The sequence below is a fragment of the Scyliorhinus canicula genome, chromosome 22, assembly GCF_902713615.1.
Source record: "Scyliorhinus canicula chromosome 22, sScyCan1.1, whole genome shotgun sequence".
In the NCBI taxonomy this organism is placed as follows: Eukaryota; Metazoa; Chordata; class Chondrichthyes; order Carcharhiniformes; family Scyliorhinidae; genus Scyliorhinus; species Scyliorhinus canicula.
This window is the reverse complement of record NC_052167.1, coordinates 19,850,289-19,870,306: the sequence shown is the minus strand read 5'-3', so window position 1 is coordinate 19,870,306 and position 20,018 is coordinate 19,850,289. Positions and strand designations below refer to the sequence as shown.

Sequence of the window (20,018 nt, the reverse complement as noted above, 5' to 3'; positions counted from 1 at the left end):
GAGTAAAACTCCAGCCTTTTTACGCCGCTGTGAGGACACAGTCCCATTATGGGAGAATCCAGCCCTAAAATTTCAGGATCAGGAGTAGCAGATTTAAAACAAAGATGAGGAGAAATCACGTCTCTCAAAGGGTCGCGAATCCGAGGAATTCACTACCCCAGAGTGCAGTGGATGCTGGGACATTGAGTAAATTTAAGGAGGAGTTAGACAGATTTGTAATTAGTAATTGGAAGGGTTATGGAGAGCGAGCAGGAAATTGGAGTTGAGGCCGAGAGGAGATCAGCCATGATCGTATTCACAGAATCATAGAATTTACAGTGCAGAAGGAGGCCATTCGGCCCATCGAGTCTGCACCGGCCCTTCGAACGAGCACCTCACTTAAGCCCACACCTCCATCCTATCCCCATAACCCAGTAACCCCACCTAACCTTTTTGGACACCAGGGGCAATTTAGCATGGCCAAACCACCTAACCTGCACATCTTTGGCTCGAGGGGCTGAATGGCCCACTCCTTCTCTCAGTTCTTACGTTCTTATGCGTTGGAAATCCAAAGGCTCGACCAAATTAAGGTGATAATCGCAGACAAACACCGAACAGATTCCTCAGTCCACGATTTAAGCCTAATAACCTTAATTGGGTGAACTCTTCTTTTAATTAAGCAAAAGTGAAGAATGCGATATTTGGCATTCATTCAGTACTGCCATCTGAACAAATCATTTCTCGTCAAAGAGTCTGAAGCAAAAGGAGAGGTGCGCGCGCTGTACCTTCAGATATTCCATCTCAGCCTCTTCTTCACACAAGTCAAAGTAAGTGGAATGAAGTCTGCGCAGCTCCTCCTTTATACAAGTCAAAGCCATTTTCTCCATCACACTGGGAGGGATGTAATGCTCCACGCGGTAGTAATTCTTGCCGTGCACCTTTTTAAAACACAACACATTTACCGTTATCAGACCCACGCAGCTTGTGCAGAGAGAACCCCCTCAGACACAATCATTTCCGCAGAGCGCCGCATATTCCTGCCGAGTTATTTCTCCGGGATTCCTGCCAAAATTCCAAAGTGAGATCGAGAGGAGCCTCAGGGGGGATTCCAAGCCCGCAGCTTTCACATGCGCTGGCTCCGAGCGTCACCCATTCATTCTAAAAGTCAATGTTGAGCCAAACTTGCGACCAAACAAGTCAGTTGCCCACCTTTCGTTATTTCCATTTTTTTAATGCCTTTATGGGATGTGGGCGTGGCTGGCTGGATCAGCATTTGTTGCCCGCCGCTGATTGCCCTTGAGAAGGTGGTGGTGAGCAGCCTTCTGAGCCACTGCAGCCCATGTGGTGTAGGTACATCCACAGTGCTGTTAGGGAGGGAGTTTCAGGGTTTTGACCCAGCGAGAGTGAAGGAACGGCCTATTTTTATCCAAGTCGGGATGGTGAGTGACTTGGAGGGGGACCTCCAGGTGGTGGGGTTCCCAGGTACCTGCTGCCCTTGTCCTTGTCGATGTGGGTTTGGAAGGTGCTGTCTAAGGAGTCTTGGTGAGTTCCTGCAGTGCATCTTGTAGATGGTACTGTGCATCGGTGCTGGAGAGAGTGAATGTTGGTGAATGGGGTGCCAATCAAACGGGGCTGCTTTGTCCTGGATGGTGTTGAGTTTCTTGAGTGTTAATGGAGCTGCACTCACCCAGGCAAGGGGAGAGTGTTCCATCACACTCCTGACTTGCACCCTGTGGTGGACAGACTTTGGGGAGTCAGGAGGTGAGTTACTCACAGTAGGATTCCCAGCCTGAGACCTACTCTTAAACACAATGTTTGTATGGCTAGTCCAGTTCAGTTTCTGGTTAATGTTAACTACCAGGATATTGATAGTTGGGGATTCAGCAATGATAATGTCATTGAATATCAAGGACGGTCATATTTGCTCTTGTTGGAGCTGGCATTTTTGTAACTCAAATGCTGTTTGCAGCTTGTCAGCCGAGCCTTGATATTGTCCAGGTCTTTCTGCATTTGGATATGAACTGCTTTAATATCTGAGGAGTAGCAAATGGTGCTGAACATTGCGCAATCATCCTACTTCTGACCTTACAATAGAAGGAAGGGCCGAGGACACTACCCTGAGGAACTCCTGCAGTGATGCCCTGGAGCTGAGATGATTGACCTCCAACCACCACAACCATCTTCCTTTGTGCCGGGTATGACTCCTACTAATGGACAGCTTTCCCCTGACTGCCTCTAGTTTTGCTGGGGCTCCTTGATGCCACATTAGGTCATAAACTGGTCTCTTTGGCAAAAAGTTGTACCCCAACATAATCGGGGATATTGGGGCAGGTATCGTTTTCAGATCGCTTATACATTAACATTCCATCCTACAAGGGATTTTGCAAGGCCAATTTCAGTGATGTAAAATAGCGAATCCATACTGAGCACAATTCATGCGGAAACCCGAAGAACATCTGACTCGACAGCTTTAAGAAACCTCATGGAAGCTGAGAGCATTGATTAATCCAAACCATCTGGAAACAGAATGGGAATATTATACAGTAAATGCTTTGGCTGTAATTCGCTCTGTGCCGAAGAGTAATGATACTGAGCTCAGCCGAGCTTAAGTAGACATCAAATAGGATAATCGAGGTTTACATAGATTTTTACTTCGCACAAACGTGCATTGTAGTTATGTGGCTTCAACATACTTTATTTCGAATGGCACAGAGCTGAATGCTAGCACAAGGAGCAGTGTTTGCCGCTGTAATTTTACACTAGGGCAGCACAGCTTCACAGCTCCAGGGTCCCAGGTTCGATTCCGGCTTGGGTCACTGTCTGTGCGGAGTCTGCACATCCTCCCCGTGTGTGCGTGGGTTTCCTCCGGGTGCTCCGGTTTCCTCCCACAGTCCGAAGATGTGCAAGTTAGGTGGATTGGACAAAATAAATTGCCCTTAGTGTCCAAAATTGCCCTTAGTGTTGGGTGGGGTTACTGGGTTATGGGGATAGGGTGGAGGTGTTAACCTTGGGTAGGGTGCTCTTTCCAGGAGCCGGTGCAGACTCGATGGGCCGAATGGTCTCCTTCTGCACTGTAAATTCTATGATAACTCCAGCAGAGCAAGTGCCAGAAAAAGGGAAAGAGAGGAAGAGGCCGTCACTCTTGGATACAAAATGAATTGAAGTCCGATCACCAAGATGACTTTTAATGATGCTCATGCGTTTGCATGTCACGGGCTGGATTCTCTGTTTGCGGGATCTTCCTTTCGCCATCAGCCCATTCGAGCCCGCGGATTTCCCGACAGAGTGGGAGTGGCCACAATGGGAATACAACCCCAGTATGTTTAATGTCTCAGGATGTGAGGGGTGCTGGCAGAGCTGTTGCTCGCTGACCATCCCTAATTGCCCTTGAGAAGGTGGGCAGTAAGTCTTCTTAATTGCTGCAGTTCATGTGGTTGGGTAGAGGGCGGCATGATTTTGACCCAGGGCTGATGGTGGAGTGGAGATATTTGTTGAAGTCAGGGTGCTGGACGATTGAGAGAGGAATGTGGCGGTGATCCCGTACACTTCCTGCCCTTGTTCTTGCAGCTAATTGAAGTTGCTGGTTTGGGATGTGCTGTCAAAGTAGCCTTGACAGCTTGCTGCAAGGCATCCTGTGGACAGCACACACTGTAACCACGATATGCTGGCGGGGGGAATATTCGCGTTGATGAATTGGCAACAGGACTCATAAAAAGAGCCGAGGACCACCTGTGACATATCTCCCCTTCGTGTGCGACGGCTTAAAGCAGATCTGCTACTTAATAGGCCACTGCCTGTATTTACAGCTTCACTTAGCCATAGGTTGTCGTCACATTGGGACAAAGAGCATCAAAAATGGGCCTGCCAAAGTGCCACTTGTGAGGCTTTTTCTCTCCACTCTCAGCATTTGCGGAGGTATAATTGAGTTCAGGAGCTCACAGCACAAATTAAAATTGATTAATATTGTTGGCTTGCTGGCCGCACACTCACCTCTGCGATGTAATCTCCATATTCAGCCTGGAGTGCCAGGGAGGCAAGCAGCAGGGCCGTCTCATCGCTGCAATACAATCGCTCTTCAAGGATATCTTTCCTCAGTTGCAGATAATATTGATGGCGGGTGAGACTGTGCCTAAAAGGCAAACATGCAGCAATAAAATCCGGACATTGTTCACACTCTGGGGGCCCGTCAAGCAGACGAGCTGGAATTTTTTTTGGAAATATTTTTATGAGGGTATTTGCAAGTTTTTATAATAATAACAATAACAACGATATAAACATGGTATAATAAACATTTCCACCCCCATCACAATCTTCACACCCCACAACAATAAAACAACAATCCAGCCCCCCCAACCCCACCCTTTGGAATTCTGCTTCTGCTGCCATTTTAATTTTCCCCGAGAAAGTCGACGAACGGCTGCCACTTCCGGGAGAACCCACCCATTGACCCTCTTAAGGCGAACTTTATTTTCTCCAGACTGAGAAACCCAGCCATGTCACTAACCCAGGTCTCTGCACTCGGGAGCTTCGAGTCCCTCCACATTAATAAGATCCGTCTCTGGGCTACCAGGGAGGCAAAGGGCAAGACATCGGCCTGTTTCGCCCCCCTGAACTCCCGGCTCTTCCGACACTCCAAAGATCACCACCTCCGGATTCGGCACCATCAGTGGACATAACCTTAGCAAAATCCTGCCAAAACCCTCTAAGCTTCGGGCATGCCCAAGGCACGTGGACATGATTTGCTGGGCTTCCCGGGCACCTCGCACACCTGTCCTCTACCCCAAAAAACCTGCTCATCCGGGCCGCTGTCATGTGTGCCTGGTGGACAACCCTGAATTGTATCAGGCTAAGCCTGGCACATGATGAGGATGTATTAAACCTGCTAAGGTCATCCACCCACAGACCCGCCTCTATCTCTCTTCCTTGCTCGTCCTACCACTTGCCCTTAAGCATGTCCACCGGAGTTTCCTCCGCATCCAAAAGTTCCTGGTAAATATCTGATACCTTCCCCTCTCCCACCCAGGTACTGATGACTACTCTGTCCTTTATCCCCCATGGAGGCAGCAGCGGGAAGGTCGGAACCTGCTTTCTCAGGAAGTTTCACACCTGCAAATACCTAAAACCATTCCCTGCTGGCAATTCAGATTTAGCCTCCAAGGCTTTCAAGCTGGGAAAGCTCCCGTGTATAAATAGGTTCCCCATCCTTCTAATTCCTGCCCTTTGCCAACTCCGGAACCCACCATCCAGCCAACCCGGTACAAACCGATGGTTATTATAAATCGGGGTCCAAACCGATGCTCCCTCCACTCTCTTATTTCTCCTCCACTACCCCCAGACTCTCAGAGCCACCACTACCACCGGACTTGTGGAGTATCGGGCCGGCAAGAATGGAAGACGTGCCAATATCAGAGCTCCCAAACTTGTGTCTTTTTTTTTAATAAACATTTTATTGAGGTGTTTTTTTGGTATTGATGGAACCATCAATTCACCAGACACGTGTTTCCGATATGAATATAGGCTTTAATCTACTTACTACAGAGCCAGCCTGTTACCCGTTGATGAACTCTCAGTGAACTGCAGGCTGACTCTGGACAAGGGTATCTATACAGCAGCACTAGGGGGAGGAGTCATGGGCGGAGCCAAGGGTGGAGCCCTGTACAAGTTCCTGAGCATTCCCAGAGCTACTCCCCCTAGTGGTCAGATAACGCTACTGCGCTTACAAAGATATAGTGTGAATTACCATGTTACATTCACCACAGGTATTATAACAACACAATAAACAATGTACATGAAACAATAAACACAGTGCAAAAGCTGTCTCCCTCCCTTACAGGTCCCACCTTATTAACCACCTACTCTAAGCTAAACCAACCCCCCCCCCCTCCCCTTCTGCTGACGATTAATTTTCCGCGAAGAAGTCGACGAACGGTTGCCACCTCCGGGCGAACCCTAACAGTGACCCTCTCAGGGCGAACTTGATTTTCTCCCAACAGAGAAAGCTAGCCATGTCCGATAGCCAGGTCTCCGACTTCGGGGGCTTTGAGTCCCTCCAAGCCAATAGTATCCGTCTCCGGGCTACCAGGGAAGCAAAGGCCAGAACGTCTGCTTCTTTCTCCTCCTGGATTCCCGGGTCTTCCGACACCCCAGCTGTCAAGCCAACAGAGCTAAACCAGCCGCCAAAACCACCAGCGAATGATGTCAGGGGTGTAATCCAATTTTGGTTGAGAGATGGTTGAATAGAATCATCCCCCACTTAGGCTTAGAAAGTTTTAAGTTTCAAATCTCTAGTGCCCCCTCCCCAAGGAGTTTGTACATTGCTATGAAAACCCTCTATGGAAAAGCATTCGTTCAGGTAGAGTTCAGATACGGGTGACAACATTGCAGGTATCCTCTGGAGGTTTGAGGATTGCCCCCCGAGGTTCAGGCTGAATGTCTAACACAGTTTTATCTTCTGGGTGGGACGAGGGGTGGGGGACCCAGGTACAATGTTCTTTCCCATGTTAAAATGGACAGAACATCATAAGACTATAGGTCAGTGATGACCAACCTGCGGGCCAAGGACCACATGCGACCCACAAGGCATTTTGTTGACCACTGTCCATGCGCAGGGTTGCCGCATTCCTCAGAATTCCATGCATGTTGCTTTTTTTCCTATCGGTATGACTGAAGTGATTCACACTTCACACTAGGGCAGCACGGTAGCATTGTGGATAGCACAATCGCTTCACAGCTCCAGGGTCCCAGGTTCGATTCCCGGCTTGGGTCACTGTCTGTGCGGAGTCTGCACATCCTCCCCGTGTGTGCGCGTGGGTTTCCTCCGGGTGCTCCGGTTTCCTCCCACAGTCCAAAGATGTGCGGGTTAGGTGGATTGGCCACGCTAAATTGCCTTTAGTGTTCAAAATTGCCCTTAGTGTTGGGTGGGGTTACTGGGTTATGGGGATAGGGTGGAGGTGTTGACCTTGGGTAGGATGCTCTTTCCAAGAGCCGGTGCAGACTCGATGGGCCGAATGGCCTCCTTCTGCACTTTCAATTCTATGTAAAGGGCGCGTGCAGTGAGGAGCGTGCTGATTGCTCACAACATTGACTGTGAGAGCCGTGCGCTCCCTCTGCGTCCAAAGTGTAAATATTTATTTTGCTTTTATCATTTGAAGTTGATGACGGTTCCATTAATACATAAATAATTAAGCAGTTTCTATAACTCTTTATGAAATATTCGGCGTTATTTAACTGTATTTAATCTTATTCATGGGGTCACGGTTAGTGAAGGAGCCTGATACCAATCCTGTGGCCCACTGAGATGAAGTGGGCCACAGCCATGCGGCCAAATCACTAGCCTAGGTTGCCCACCACTGCCATGAGACCATAAGACACAGGAGCAAAAGTAGGCCATTCGAGCCTGCTGTGCCATTCAATGAGATCATGACTGATCTGATGTGATAATCTTTGTGGTGGTATGATTAGCATAGCTGCCTGCCATTGGTGCAGAACACCGGCTTACCATTGGCCCTGGTCGGCCATGTGCCTCTTGACTGATTGGTTGAGACCAGTCATGTGACGGCTCCCCGATTGGTCAAGAGGCTGAGTTAACCCCGCCTCCAGGATGGGGTTTATAAATACCCAGTACTCCCGGCAGTCGTCCTTCTACTGTAGTCGACCGCAGGGCTAACATTTAGCTGATTAAAGCCATACTTTTGTACAGCAACTCGTCTCGCGTTCAATTGATGGTACATCAATCTTCAACTCCAATTTCCCGCCTTATCCCCATAACCCTCAATTCCCTCGCTGATTAATGAAGGGCACAGGGGACGCCGCCAGTAGCACAATTTTATAAGATCACCCCTGACATTGGTGGTGCAATGGACAAGCCTCGTGGTTCAAGAAGGCGAAGAACACCCTTGTTACAGAACAAAGTGTACCCTGTTGTCTAGATATGCCAGATACACTAGCCAGGGTTTGCAAAGAGTGAACAATTACCGGCCATTCTGTTGCCACCGACTAATGAAGATTTAGTGGTTACTTACTGAATTAAACTAAAGTTCTCAACGAAGAACTTTATCCGTAGGAACAGTGTAAAGTTGACAATTGTTGGTTTCTTTTTGGGCTGATCCTTCCATCCATTAGGTGCCACCTTGTACAGCTTAGTAAAATGGTCAAGAAAGCAAAATTGCTTATCTGTAAAATAACAGGAAGGGGTCAATGTCTCACTGATTAGAATCAAATAGATGGTCATGCAAGTAGTAATGGTCTGGCTGGTAGAGTCACCTTAACACAATCCAGTTTACAGTTCATTCAGCCTTGACTCTTGGGCTAAATTTTCACCCGTATTTTCAGATTCATGGATAGACCAATAGATAGGGCAAGAGAGGTGGGAGAAAGAGGGAAAAATAAGGAGATGAGATAGGTGGCATGAATGAGAGAGATGGATAGATCGAGTGCAGTTAGATAAGCAGGAGAGGCAGAAAGAGGAGAGACTGAGAGATGCCGTGAAAAATCTGATAGGTAAGGAGATCAAAAGGTAAATAGTTTAAGGGCTGGATTCTCCGCAGTCCCGTGCCGAAATAGCGTTCAGCATGGGGGCGGAGAATTCAATTTCACACCGAAATCGGGCCCGGCTCTGGTCTGGCGATTCTCCGGGACCCGAGAATCGGTGTGATCGCGGAGTACGCCGAGCGGCAGGGTCCCATTGACAGAGGCCCGCCCAGCGATCCTCCGCTCCCGACCAGCCGAGTTCCCGACGGCGTGGAGCTGACCTGCAATTGCCGGCAGGATGCTCGCGTGGCAGCTGCAGACTCAGTCCGCGGTCGCCCTGGTGGTAGGCGGGGGGAATCGGACACTGGGGGGGGGGGGGGGGGCTTCTAGGTGGCCGGGTTGAGATCCGCACGGTCAGATCCTCGGGCACGCGGCTAATCGGAGGGCTCTAATTTCTGTGTCTGCCTCCGCAGTCCGAGTCCGCCATGGCGCTCGGCACGGCCGCTGGAGGTGGGGGCCCCATATCCGCAGCTAAAGCTGAGTGAATCACTCCAGGTCACTGCTAGCCCCCTGCAGGGCTGTGGATTAGCTGTACTTGTTCCCAGGAATCTTCAGAGTAAAACTCCAGCGATTTTACGCCGGCGCGGGGACATCGTCCCATTTCGGGAGAATCCAGCCCTCGAAATACGTTAACAGGGAAAGCAGAATGGAGCACCCCTAGTGGCACAGAGAGTAGGTGCAGAGGTTGGTGTGATACTGAGCCAAACACACAAAGATGGGAATACCCCTCCCTCCCCCCCCCCCAACTGTGACTCGCCATTGGCCACCGGTGGGATCTTCTAGTCCCGTTGATATCTACAGTGTTTTGATTGGCTTGCCCATCCCACCAACGAGGTGGTAGACCCGGAAGGTCACATCAGAATAAGAAGGTTGTGTTTTCATGTCCCACTCCAGGACGTGAGCACTTAATCTAAAACGACTGAAGAGAGGCTCCATGATTCAGATTAATGAAGTACTCCTGTCAACTTCAGGTGTGTAAATACACGTTACAAAATGACTTTGGAATTTTATAATCTTCACCTGAGTTCTGACAATTCATGCCTGACCTTGCCGCCGCCACCCTCTCCAAAAGACCTGCACTTCTAATTAGCGGAAAATCATAGAGGGGAGGGTTCTAGCACACCATCTGGAGGACATGGTAGGGCAGCTTTACTATCACAATTTCCCCCAGATGTCCCCTGCCAGCCATGAAATTTAATTTTCTTATTGGACTTGTGCCAGACTGTTCGATCGGCTCAAAGCAGTTGTCACAAAGTGTTACAAAAACCCGGCCTGAAAAAGGCTCGGTAAAGATGTTTGGGGCTTTTGAAATCGGTCCCGTCTTAATCGGCCTAGATCAGAGGAGGTGGTGTGTGGGGCAGGGGCTGTTGGAGAGGGGGGGGGGGGGGGGGGGGGTTGGAATTCTGTACCCATTACAGAGCATTCTGCCAGCAGATCGGCAGCCGTCCAGGAGAATGGTCAGAAAGTGGGCTGAGGCCCAGATAGATGGTGGCTGTGGGAGGCGTATTGCTCACGCTTCCAGAACTCATTAATGGCCGCTGCTGGGACTGCAAGCCGTCCCACGAAGGAAGACCATCTGCCGTTCTCCGGATGGGCGTACCCAGGAGGTACCGCAGAAGGTGCGCTGGGATACCCCTCGGAAGTCCACACGTAAGGACTGCATGGGAATTGTTCAGGAACATTCAACCCCCATTGGGAAATTGTCCCACACCAAAAGTTCCAAAACTTCTCGGTGACTTTGGATGGTTCCAACTCACTTAACAGAATAGATAAAATAGGAGTAAAACCACGTCTAACCCCTTGATAACTTTAATCGGTCACCTGACTTCCCATTGGATTCCCCTGATCCCCCCCTTCCCAGTCACCTGACTACCCTCCCGACCCTGCCGACCCCCAAACCTTGACCAACCCCACATCTTGAACTATTATCTCCAGCAGCTACCCACCACAACCATCTAACTCCTGACCACCAGTATATACCTCAAGCTGACTAGTGCCGTATCCTACAAGTACACTGACTACTCCCCCAGCCACTTGACTACCCTCCATCCTGGGGGTTATCGTTGATCAGAAACCGATTTGGACTAGCGACATTAATACTGTGGCTCCCAGGGAAGGTCAAAGGCTAGGAATCCTACAGCGAGTAACTCACTCCCTGACATCACCTCCCCCCCCCCCCCCCCCCAAACGCCTGTCCACCATCTACAAGGCACAAGTCAGGAGTGTGATGGAATACTCTCCACTTGCCTGGATGAGTGCAGCTCCAACAACACTCAAGAAGCTCAACTTCATCCAGGACAAAGCAGCCCCGCTTGATTGGCACCCCTTCCACAAACATTCACTCCCTCCACAACCGGTGGACAGAGGCAGCCGTGTGTACCCTCTGCAAGATGCACTGCAGCAACTCACCAAGGTTCCTTAGGCAGCACCTTCCATCCACCGACCTCTACCATCTAGAAGGACAAGGGCAGCAGATACCTGGGAACCCCACCACCTGGAGGTTCCCCTCCAAGTCACTCACCACCCTGACTGGAAAAGACAGGTATTGGGGAAGAGTGGGGGGGGGGGGGGGGGCAGAACAGGCCCTTAATTGACTAGCTGAGCACCTGAATAGGCCTAAGGGTGGACAGGCTGGTTGATGACCAGCCTGTTCATTGCAAAATTGCAAAACTTGCAATTCTCCAGTTGTCTATTCTTGGCAGTGCTTCAGAAACCGCTAAGAACTGGGACAGAGGACATTTTGATGATGGGTAGGTATTTACTGCAAACTCACCTTTCAGATAAGCAAGGCCAAAGTAGAAGTGCTCCACGAGGTTGGTGTAGGCCACGACCATGTCAAATACGTCACCGCCCTTAGTCTTCACGTCGCATTTCACCTCCAAACACTGTCCGTTTGGTAGGATAACACTGAGCTCTCGTTGTGATAAGTGCACTTTTCCTTTCTTGCTCTGGAAAGAACAGGAACTGTTACCCGAGCAAGGTCACCAGCTGGTGATAACCCGTGGTCACATCAAGACGGAAAGGGGCGCGTCACGGAACACCGCAGATGTTTTCCAATCTAATTGCAAAGTCCCCTGGTGTCCCAAATGGAAAATAGAGACCCTGGCCTTCTACCCAGGTTGCCAAATAAACATTATTAAACAGGGCAATATTGAAATGTTGATGTTAATGGTGTCACAAAAATATTAATTTTGCTGAGAAAAGAGACACGTGTCAAAGCTTTTTCTCTGGCACGCATCTGGACAGACACAAGAATAGCAAATTTCAAAGGAAGCAACAGTGTACACTGCATGAGAAAAAGGTGTTGATTAACTGGCAAGTCAGCCGTGATTGGTCGAGGCACTGCCATAATAATAATAATCACTTATTGTCACAAGTAGGCTTCAATGAAGTTACTGTGAAAAGCCCCTAGTCGCCACATTCCGGCGCCTGTTCGGGGAGGCTGGTACGGGAATTGAACCCGCGCTGCTGGCATCGTTCTGCATTACAAGCCAGCAGTTTAACCCACTGTGCTAAACCAGCCCCTATGGAGCGTGCTCCCGGTAACCACGCTTTTGTTTAATTCAACATGTTCCTTTCCCCTGCAGAGGATGGGTGCCTGCATATGAATATTTGTAGCTTCTAGCAAGCAGAAGCGAGCCTGATTGTTAGGCCAATTTATAATCTTAAATGGGTTCTCCATGTGATCCTTCACACACTCGGGATTGCGCAGCAAGTGTTGTCCAATTGCGGCACCACATCGAACGTCAGGCACTGTATTCTGAGTTTTAATTTGTTGTTTTCAAGGATTTGAAATCCTCCTATATTTTTTCCCCAGTCCCCTATTCGACAATAAAATCAGCCAAATATGGCGGATGCTGGAATCCGAAACCAAAAGATGTGAATGCTGGGTAAACTCAGCTGGCTTCGTGGCGTCTGCAGGGGGAGGAAACGGAGTTTCGAGTCGACCCTTCCCACCGGGCTGGAAAGTGACACGGTCGACTCTTCCACAGCAGAAGGTCTTGTTGAGACCTGACTGTAGGCCGGGGACTTGGATTCGCTGCCTGGGAAGCAACAAGCTTCAAAATAATTTAACCCAATTGCCGTAAGAGAGCTTGAAGTGTTTCCCCTTAGCGCAGGGATAAGTCCTAAGTAATGCCAGAAGCGGTTCTGCTGGAAGAACACCGGAGTGACCCCATCAGTGTGCATCGCTTGAAGTGCACTTAACCAGTTATCTCTAATGTACGAGGCCATTTACCTTTTAATCAGGGAAGAGAGCACTGCTGTCAGTGCGTGGGCATCTGTCGAGGCTGACAGCTTCTGAATGTGGCTTACAGGCTCGTCCCCGGGGTAATTGAACATGAGCTGCAGAGCCAGGGATGCGGTGCATTACTCCAACCAACAGTGCTGCCAGATCATTGTCATTCCCCCGTTTATCTTGATGAGCACAGTGCACCAATAATTTACAAACATAAAAAAAGATCACACAGCAAACTGCAATGCTCACCACAATGGAGCCAGGTAACTCTAAAGGCATCGCAGGGTCCCCGGCCACTTTAATGAACTCTGGTCCCATATATCGCTGCCAAAGAGAACAGGAAACATATCATAGAATCGTATATGTCAGAAAGAGGCGACTCGGCCCGTCATCCCCCTGTTAGCTCTTTTCAAGATTTAGTCCGACCACTCTTTTCCCAGAGCCCTTCAAGCGTTTTCTTATTGAATACGCAACCTATTCCCTTTTGAAAGTTACCAGCAAACCTGCTTTCGCCACCCCTTCAGGCAGCGCATTAGAGACCTGGGATTTGGGGTCCTTCAACAATGCGAAGTCGAGCTACAGCAACACGCAAGGCAGCGTTTGCCTCATAACAACAAATCTGCTCAGATTCTGACAAGCCGATCATTGTTTTAGAGTTTCAGACACTGAGCTATCGCAAAGAATGTACTTGACTTTTAATGTGACGCAAGCACTGACACAGTGGCCTGGATTTGGTCAGCGCGGAGGAAGCCCTGATAACAGGCCGGAAAGCCATTTGAGCGAGTAGACATAGAACAGTACAGCACAGAACAGGCCCTTCGGCCCTCGATGTTTTGCCGAGCAATGATTACCCTACTCAAGCCCACGCATCCACCCTATACCCGTAACCCAACAAACCCCCCCCCCCCCAACCTTACTTTTTAGGACACTACGGGCAATTTAGCATGGCCAATCCACCTAACCAGCACATCTTTGGACTGTGGGAGGAAACCGGAGCACCCGGAGGAAACCCACGCACACACGGGGAGGACGTGCAGACTCCACTCCACTCCACACAGACAGTAACCCAGCCGGGAATCGAACCTGGGACCCTGGAGCTGTGAAGCATTTATGCTAACCACCATGCTACCGTGCTGCCCTAAGTACTGGATGGATTGTCTGACAATCTAGCAGCTAATGAGGTGCCCATCAGCACTCCTATCCCTTTAAGGGATGAGGGCCAGCCTCCAAGAGCTGCCGCCCAATCAGAGGGCCAGTGGCTCTTCCGTCTCAGCAGCGCCATCAGGCATGGTGGCCACTGCTGGGACTGCACTCAACTGTGAGTCTCTGCGATCGATGCTATTTTAACAGCAAAGAATTGATAGTCGACAGGGGCAGTCAGGCAGGCTTCAGCATGGAGTGGGGAGGAGGTGGGAGTGATGGCCGGTGAGAACAGGGCAGCTACTGTCGTCTCGGAGCACCTCTGGAGGCCAAAACGCACACGATTAGGAGAGCTCCTCCAGCCCTGAGCCGACAAGGTGGCTGCCAGGGTTTACCAGGCGGTCTCCTCATGTGGCGGATGACCCACCTGCCGCTGGTAGAATGTCAGTGCGGAGGGAAGAGGCCCTTAACAGGCCACTTTCTGAAACTGAAATCTGGGCCTCTTCTAACCTCGACACTGGAGTTGCACACATTTCATGTTTGTGAATTTGTAGAATTGTCCCCCGGTATCCCTATACCACTGAGAGACCTTGATGCGTATCCCCTTCTGCACTACCTCAGATACACCGCACTTCTCACCACTGCCGGCTGATCACAGATTGTTTTACAACTAATGAAGTACTTTTGAAGTGTAATCATTGTTGTAATGCAAGAAGCACTGTGTGACGGCACTGTGACGATGATCAATCTGTTTTTGTGATGGAGATTGAGGAATAAGTATCAGCCAGGACACCAAGGAATCGTCCCCATCTCTTCTTCAAAATAGTACGTGACCACCTGAGAGGGCCGAGATGGCTGCAAGTCAACATCTCATCGGAGAGACAGTGCCTCCGGCAGTGCAGCACTCCCTCAGCACAACGCCGGTGACCGTCAACGTCGATTTTCTCTTTGGTGCTCTGTTCCTGGCCCGGGGCTCGGGACTCAGAGGCACGAGGCGCAGCTGACGCAGAATTAAATGTAGGTTAGGTCTTCAAAATCATGAGGGGGCTGGACAGGGTAGACAGGGAGAAAAAGGATTGATGAACCAGAGGGCACAGATGTGAAGTGATTTACAAAAGGAGCAAAAGAATAAACGTATTCACCCAACCAGTTTGGGTCTGAAATGAGGCAGGTTCAATCGAGGCGATCAAGAGGGGCGTTGGATGGTTATTTGAATAGAAACAATGCGCAGGAGTACGGGGAAAAGGCAGGGGAATGGCAGTACGTCACGATGCTCGTTTGGAGAGCCGGTGCAGACACGATGGGCCGAATGGCCTCCTTCTGCGCTGGAACAGTTCTGTGATTCTGAGATGGAAATCTCTCAGGGCGCTGCTCCCTTGAGCACTTGCGGGAACGTGATTTTACGGCCTATCCGACACGTTCTGCTGTGCTGCTGATGAACAACTGCTTCTTCTTTTTTTTTTTATAAATTTAGATTAGCCAATTATTTTTTCCAATTAAGGGGCAATTTAGCATGGCCAATCCACCTACTCTGCACATTTTTGGGTTGTGGGGGCGAAACCCACGCAGACACGGGGAGAATGTGCAAACTCCACACGGACAGTGACCCAGAGCTGGGATCGAACCTGGGACCTCAGCGCCGTGAGGCGGTTGTGCTAACCACTAGGCCACCGTGCTGCCACAACTGCTTCTTCTGTGAAGGCTCCGTGAAGAGGCCATGACTTTTCAGATCCTGAGAACCAAGCGCAAAGCATCTTGCGAAGAAGAAAGAGTGGAATTAGAGCAAATTACTGCGGACGCTGGAATCTGAAACAGAAACAAGAAATGCTGGACAATCGCAGCAGGTCTGACAGCCTCTGTGGAGAGAGAGCAGAGCTAACGTTTCGAGTCTCGATGACTTCTTGTCAAAGCTTGGACAACAAGTCATCCAGAATCGAAACGTTCGCTCTGTTCTCTCCTCGTAGATGCTGTCAGACCTGCTGAGATTGTCCAGCATTTTGTGTTTCTGTTTGAGTAACAATGGACGTCCTGCTCTACTATAATAATCGGTCGTTATCTCCCCACATTACAAGAGGCCAAGGAGATAGCTCATGGGATCTTACCTTTCCCTTCTGGGGCAGTGAGCAGGCGACAGAGACAGCTCTCTGAGAAGAAATGTTTGTCTTATCAGTTTCTAGGTACGAGCCCCCGCTCAACAAATAGCCACGTTCACTCTCCTGTTCGATTCCACTAGAGTTGATGCTTAATGTACTTATGGATCTTTTTGAGGCAACATGAAGGGAAAAGAAAACAATTATTCCCATCTCACTGAACAAACAACTTGAGTTCACACAGCATCTTTTGAAAAAAATTTTATTGTCACAAGTAGGCTTACGTTAACACTGCATTGAAGTTACTGTGAAAATCCCCTCGTCGCCACATTCCGGCGCCTGTTCGGGTACATGGAGGGAGAATTCAGAATGTCCAATTCGCCTAACAAGCACGTCTTTGGGGACTTGTGGGAGGAAACCGGAGCACCCAGAGGAAAGCCACGCAGACACAGGGAGAACGTGCAGACTCCTCACAGTGACCCAAGCCGGGAATCGAACATGGGACCCTTTAACATAGACTTCACAAGAAAGAGATGATAGACTCCAGCTAATGTGTTGATAACAACTGTTTGGAATGTACTGACTTATGTTATTGAAACGGTTTTTGCTGGCATGAGGATTGGCCATCAGCGGGCGCAGGTTTAAGGGCTAAAATGCTGGGGGAACAAACTCAGCAGGTCTGGTAGCATCTGTAGAGAGAGAAACGGAGTTAACGTCTTGAGCCCAAATGACTCTTCGCACAGACCTAAGATCCTCGGCAAAAGAAACAGAGGAGAGATGAGGAGAATCCTCATCACTCTGCAAGTTATGATCAGGATGCACTGCCCCGAAGTCGGCTGGAAATAGATTCAATAGTGTTATGGACCAGGGTTTAGAGAACCCCCAGGTGTATCATGGAGTGCACCTGACCCACAACTTTTAATAGATTGTGGTGTGGGGAGCACACGGCCCACTCTACAGGTGTGGTACAGCAGAAATGGAAAAGTAATTTTGAAAGCAAAACAATGTTTATTCTCTGAACTCAAGTTAACCTTTTTGAAACATACAGTGAACATCTTAGCATCCATCAATTCAAATACAACCCCCAAAGAATACAACACTAAGTAATCCTTAATAACTTCCCAAACAACATCCAGAAGACAGAAGAAACACCTTTCAACAGAAGCACATCAGGTTTACATTTACTACTAAAAACATTTAAAATTCTGAATTCACCAAAAGATCAAGAGATAGTCTTTTCATGGCAGAGAGATCAACAGTACACCTGCTCTGTCTGGCTTCAGCTCCAACACTGAAAACGAAACTAAAACACACCCTGCAGCAAACAGACTAAAACATAAGTAAAAAGCCGACAATCAGCCCAGCTCCACCCACACTCTGACATCACTAATAAACACCCATCTCTTAAAGGTACATTTCTTAAACACTCATTTCTTAAAGGTACTTTCACATGATAATAGTGACTTTCAAAAAAGGATTACGCGCTTGAAAAGTAATAACATTTCCAGAGGTGTCGAGAAAAAGTTGGACAGTGGGGCTAATTGGATGAATCGTCCAGAGAGCCAGCACAGCAGGATGGGAAAAAAAGGTCAACCTCTGGTGTCAGTTTCGCTCAGTTGGCTGGACAGATGGTTGGTGATGTAGAGCAAGGCCAACAGAGATGTTATTGATAGCCTTCTGAACCTTGCCCCTCCCTGAAGGTGTGGTGACCCTCAGGTTAAAGGTCCACCAGTCAGTTCTCCCCCCTCACAGGGGAAGCAGCCCATGATCATCTGGGACTGTTGCGACGTTATTATCATTTCAAAACTCGTCCCGTCATATTATTTATTTATTTTTTTTGCTTATGGGTCAGTTATCGCAGAAAAGCTTTTGCGACACCTTCGGGCAGGGCTCAGCAGCAATGACCCTGGCAGACACCACCCCAGCACTCGATTTTCCCGTTTCTTTAACGAGAACAGACCTGGAGTCGTTCTCCGAGATTCCAATCATATTGACAGCGTCTTCACAGGTGGAGCAAAAATCTTATTTTTTTAAACTTGTGCACACGAAGGATGTCTTCAGCTCAGCATCATGATTTTTAAAGAAGTGATTTTTTTTTTGCAGATTTTTTGCCTTGAAAATGAAATGAAAATCGCTTATTGTCACGAGTAGGCTTCAATGAAGGTACTGTGAAAAGCCCCTAGTCGCCACATTCCGGCGCCTGTCCGGGGAGGCTGGTACGGGAATCGAACCGTGCTGCTGGCCTGCTTGGTCTGCTTTAAAAGCCAGCGATTTAGCCTGGTGAGCTAAACCCGCCCCCTTGTAGCACAATGAGCTAAATCACCTTTAATCCGAGCATTGCATCACGGCTATAATGAACTGGGTGCCTGTGGCTCTGGGTATTATTCTGGGTTTCAGCAATTCATATCGTTAGCGTAGTCCAGTTCCTTAAGACAATAACAATCTTTATTGTCACAAGTAGGCTTACATTAACACTGCAGGGAAGTTACTGTGAAAATCCCCTCGTCGCCACATTCCGGCGCCTGTTCGGCTACACGGAGGGAGAATTCAGAATGTCCAATTCACCTAACGACAGTGTTCCTTTACTTGTCTCAAATCTCGATCACTTGAGGAGGCGAAGACTTCTCATTCTCCTCACCATCCCCCAGGCAGCATCCCCCAGGCAAAGAATGTGGGGTAGGTGGTGCTGTTGTGGTATTGTCACGGGTCCAGAGACCAGGGGTAATGGTCTGGGCACACGGGTTCACAATTAGCAAAAGTTGAACCCAATGAAGTGTGGCATTAAACAGTCTACATGATGACCATTGACCCATTGTTGGAAAAACCTATCTGGTTCAATAGTGTCTTGAGGAAAGGAAATGGTCTGACCTTCGAGTGGCACCCACAACTAATGGGGAACAAACAATATACCAAAACGACAAGTGCAGCGACATCACTGGCTTCAGGAGGCCATTCGGCCCATCGGGTCAGCACTGACCCTTCAAATAAACACTCCACCCATGTCCGCCAGCCCCACCCCACCCTATCCCTGCCTACACTTCTCTGGACACGAAGGGGAAATTTAGCGTCGCCAATACACCTAACCCATCTTGGGCAGCACGGTAGCATTGTGGATAGCACAATCGCTTCACAGCTCCAGGGTCCCAGGTTCGATTCCAGCTTGGGTCACTGTCTGTGCGGAGTCTGCACATCCTCCCCGTGTGTGCGTGGGTTTCCTCCGGGTGCTCCGGTTTCCTACCGCAGTCCAAAGATGTGCAGGTTAGGTGGATTGGCCGTGCTAAATTGCCCTTAGTGTCCAAAATTGCCCTTAGTGTTGGGTGGGGTTACTGGGTTATGGGGATAGGGTGGAGGTGTTGACCTTGGGTAGGGTGCTCTTTCCAAGAGCCGGTGCAGACTCGATGGGCCGAATGGCCTCCTTCTGCACTGTAAATTCTATCTATGTAAATATCCTTGGACGGTGGGAGGATCGGAGGAAACCCACGCAGACACGGGGAGGAGGCGTAAACTCCCCGCAGACAGTGACCCAAGGCTGGAATTGATCTTGGGTCCTTGGCGCTGTGAGGCAGCAGCGCTAACCACCGTGTCACCGTGCTGCCCAAATACATGCGTTTATTTTTCAACAGTCTTCTGAAATGGGTGGTGCAGCTTGGATTAGTAGCAGCTCTCGGCCTACCATAGCAGTTCACATATTGTGAATTATCATGGGCGGGGAGGGTGGGTTGGCATGAATGTGCAGTTCAAGGTCATCTCGTAACCTTGGTTCTAGCGGCTTATGTACTCAATCCTCACCACAATCTAACCCGTGAGGTTCTAGCATTGATTCCACTGGCAGAGATCCTATTAGATTCCACACAGAAGGAATACCCTTCAACTTCAAGGATGAAAAGTATCTGTGAGATTTCTAATTATAGTTACTGATCAATCCAAGGACATTAACTGCACCTTAACATACAACTGTTTAATTACCCCGCGTGTTGTCTGCGGTAATATAAATCAGCAGGGACTTGACAATGGCTAATAAGCATTAATTTAATTGAACAGTT

At 49.1% G+C, this 20,018-nt stretch overlaps 1 protein-coding gene across 2 annotated transcripts in view; it reads right to left on the bottom strand.

Annotated features, from left to right (window-relative positions):
- Positions 1 to 20,018, bottom strand: part of ptpn20 (protein tyrosine phosphatase non-receptor type 20) — a 364,145-nt gene that overhangs the window by 199,893 nt on the left and 144,234 nt on the right. For both annotated transcript variants that reach the window (XM_038782830.1, XM_038782831.1), the window contains 6 exons: positions 15,988 to 16,144; positions 12,995 to 13,069; positions 11,282 to 11,456; positions 8,001 to 8,151; positions 3,970 to 4,108; positions 765 to 917 (listed from right to left, as the gene is read on the bottom strand). In XM_038782830.1, the coding sequence (XP_038638758.1) occupies positions 765 to 917; positions 3,970 to 4,108; positions 8,001 to 8,151; positions 11,282 to 11,456; positions 12,995 to 13,069; positions 15,988 to 16,144 (850 nt within the window). The remainder of the gene's footprint in view (positions 1 to 764; positions 918 to 3,969; positions 4,109 to 8,000; positions 8,152 to 11,281; positions 11,457 to 12,994; positions 13,070 to 15,987; positions 16,145 to 20,018) is intronic.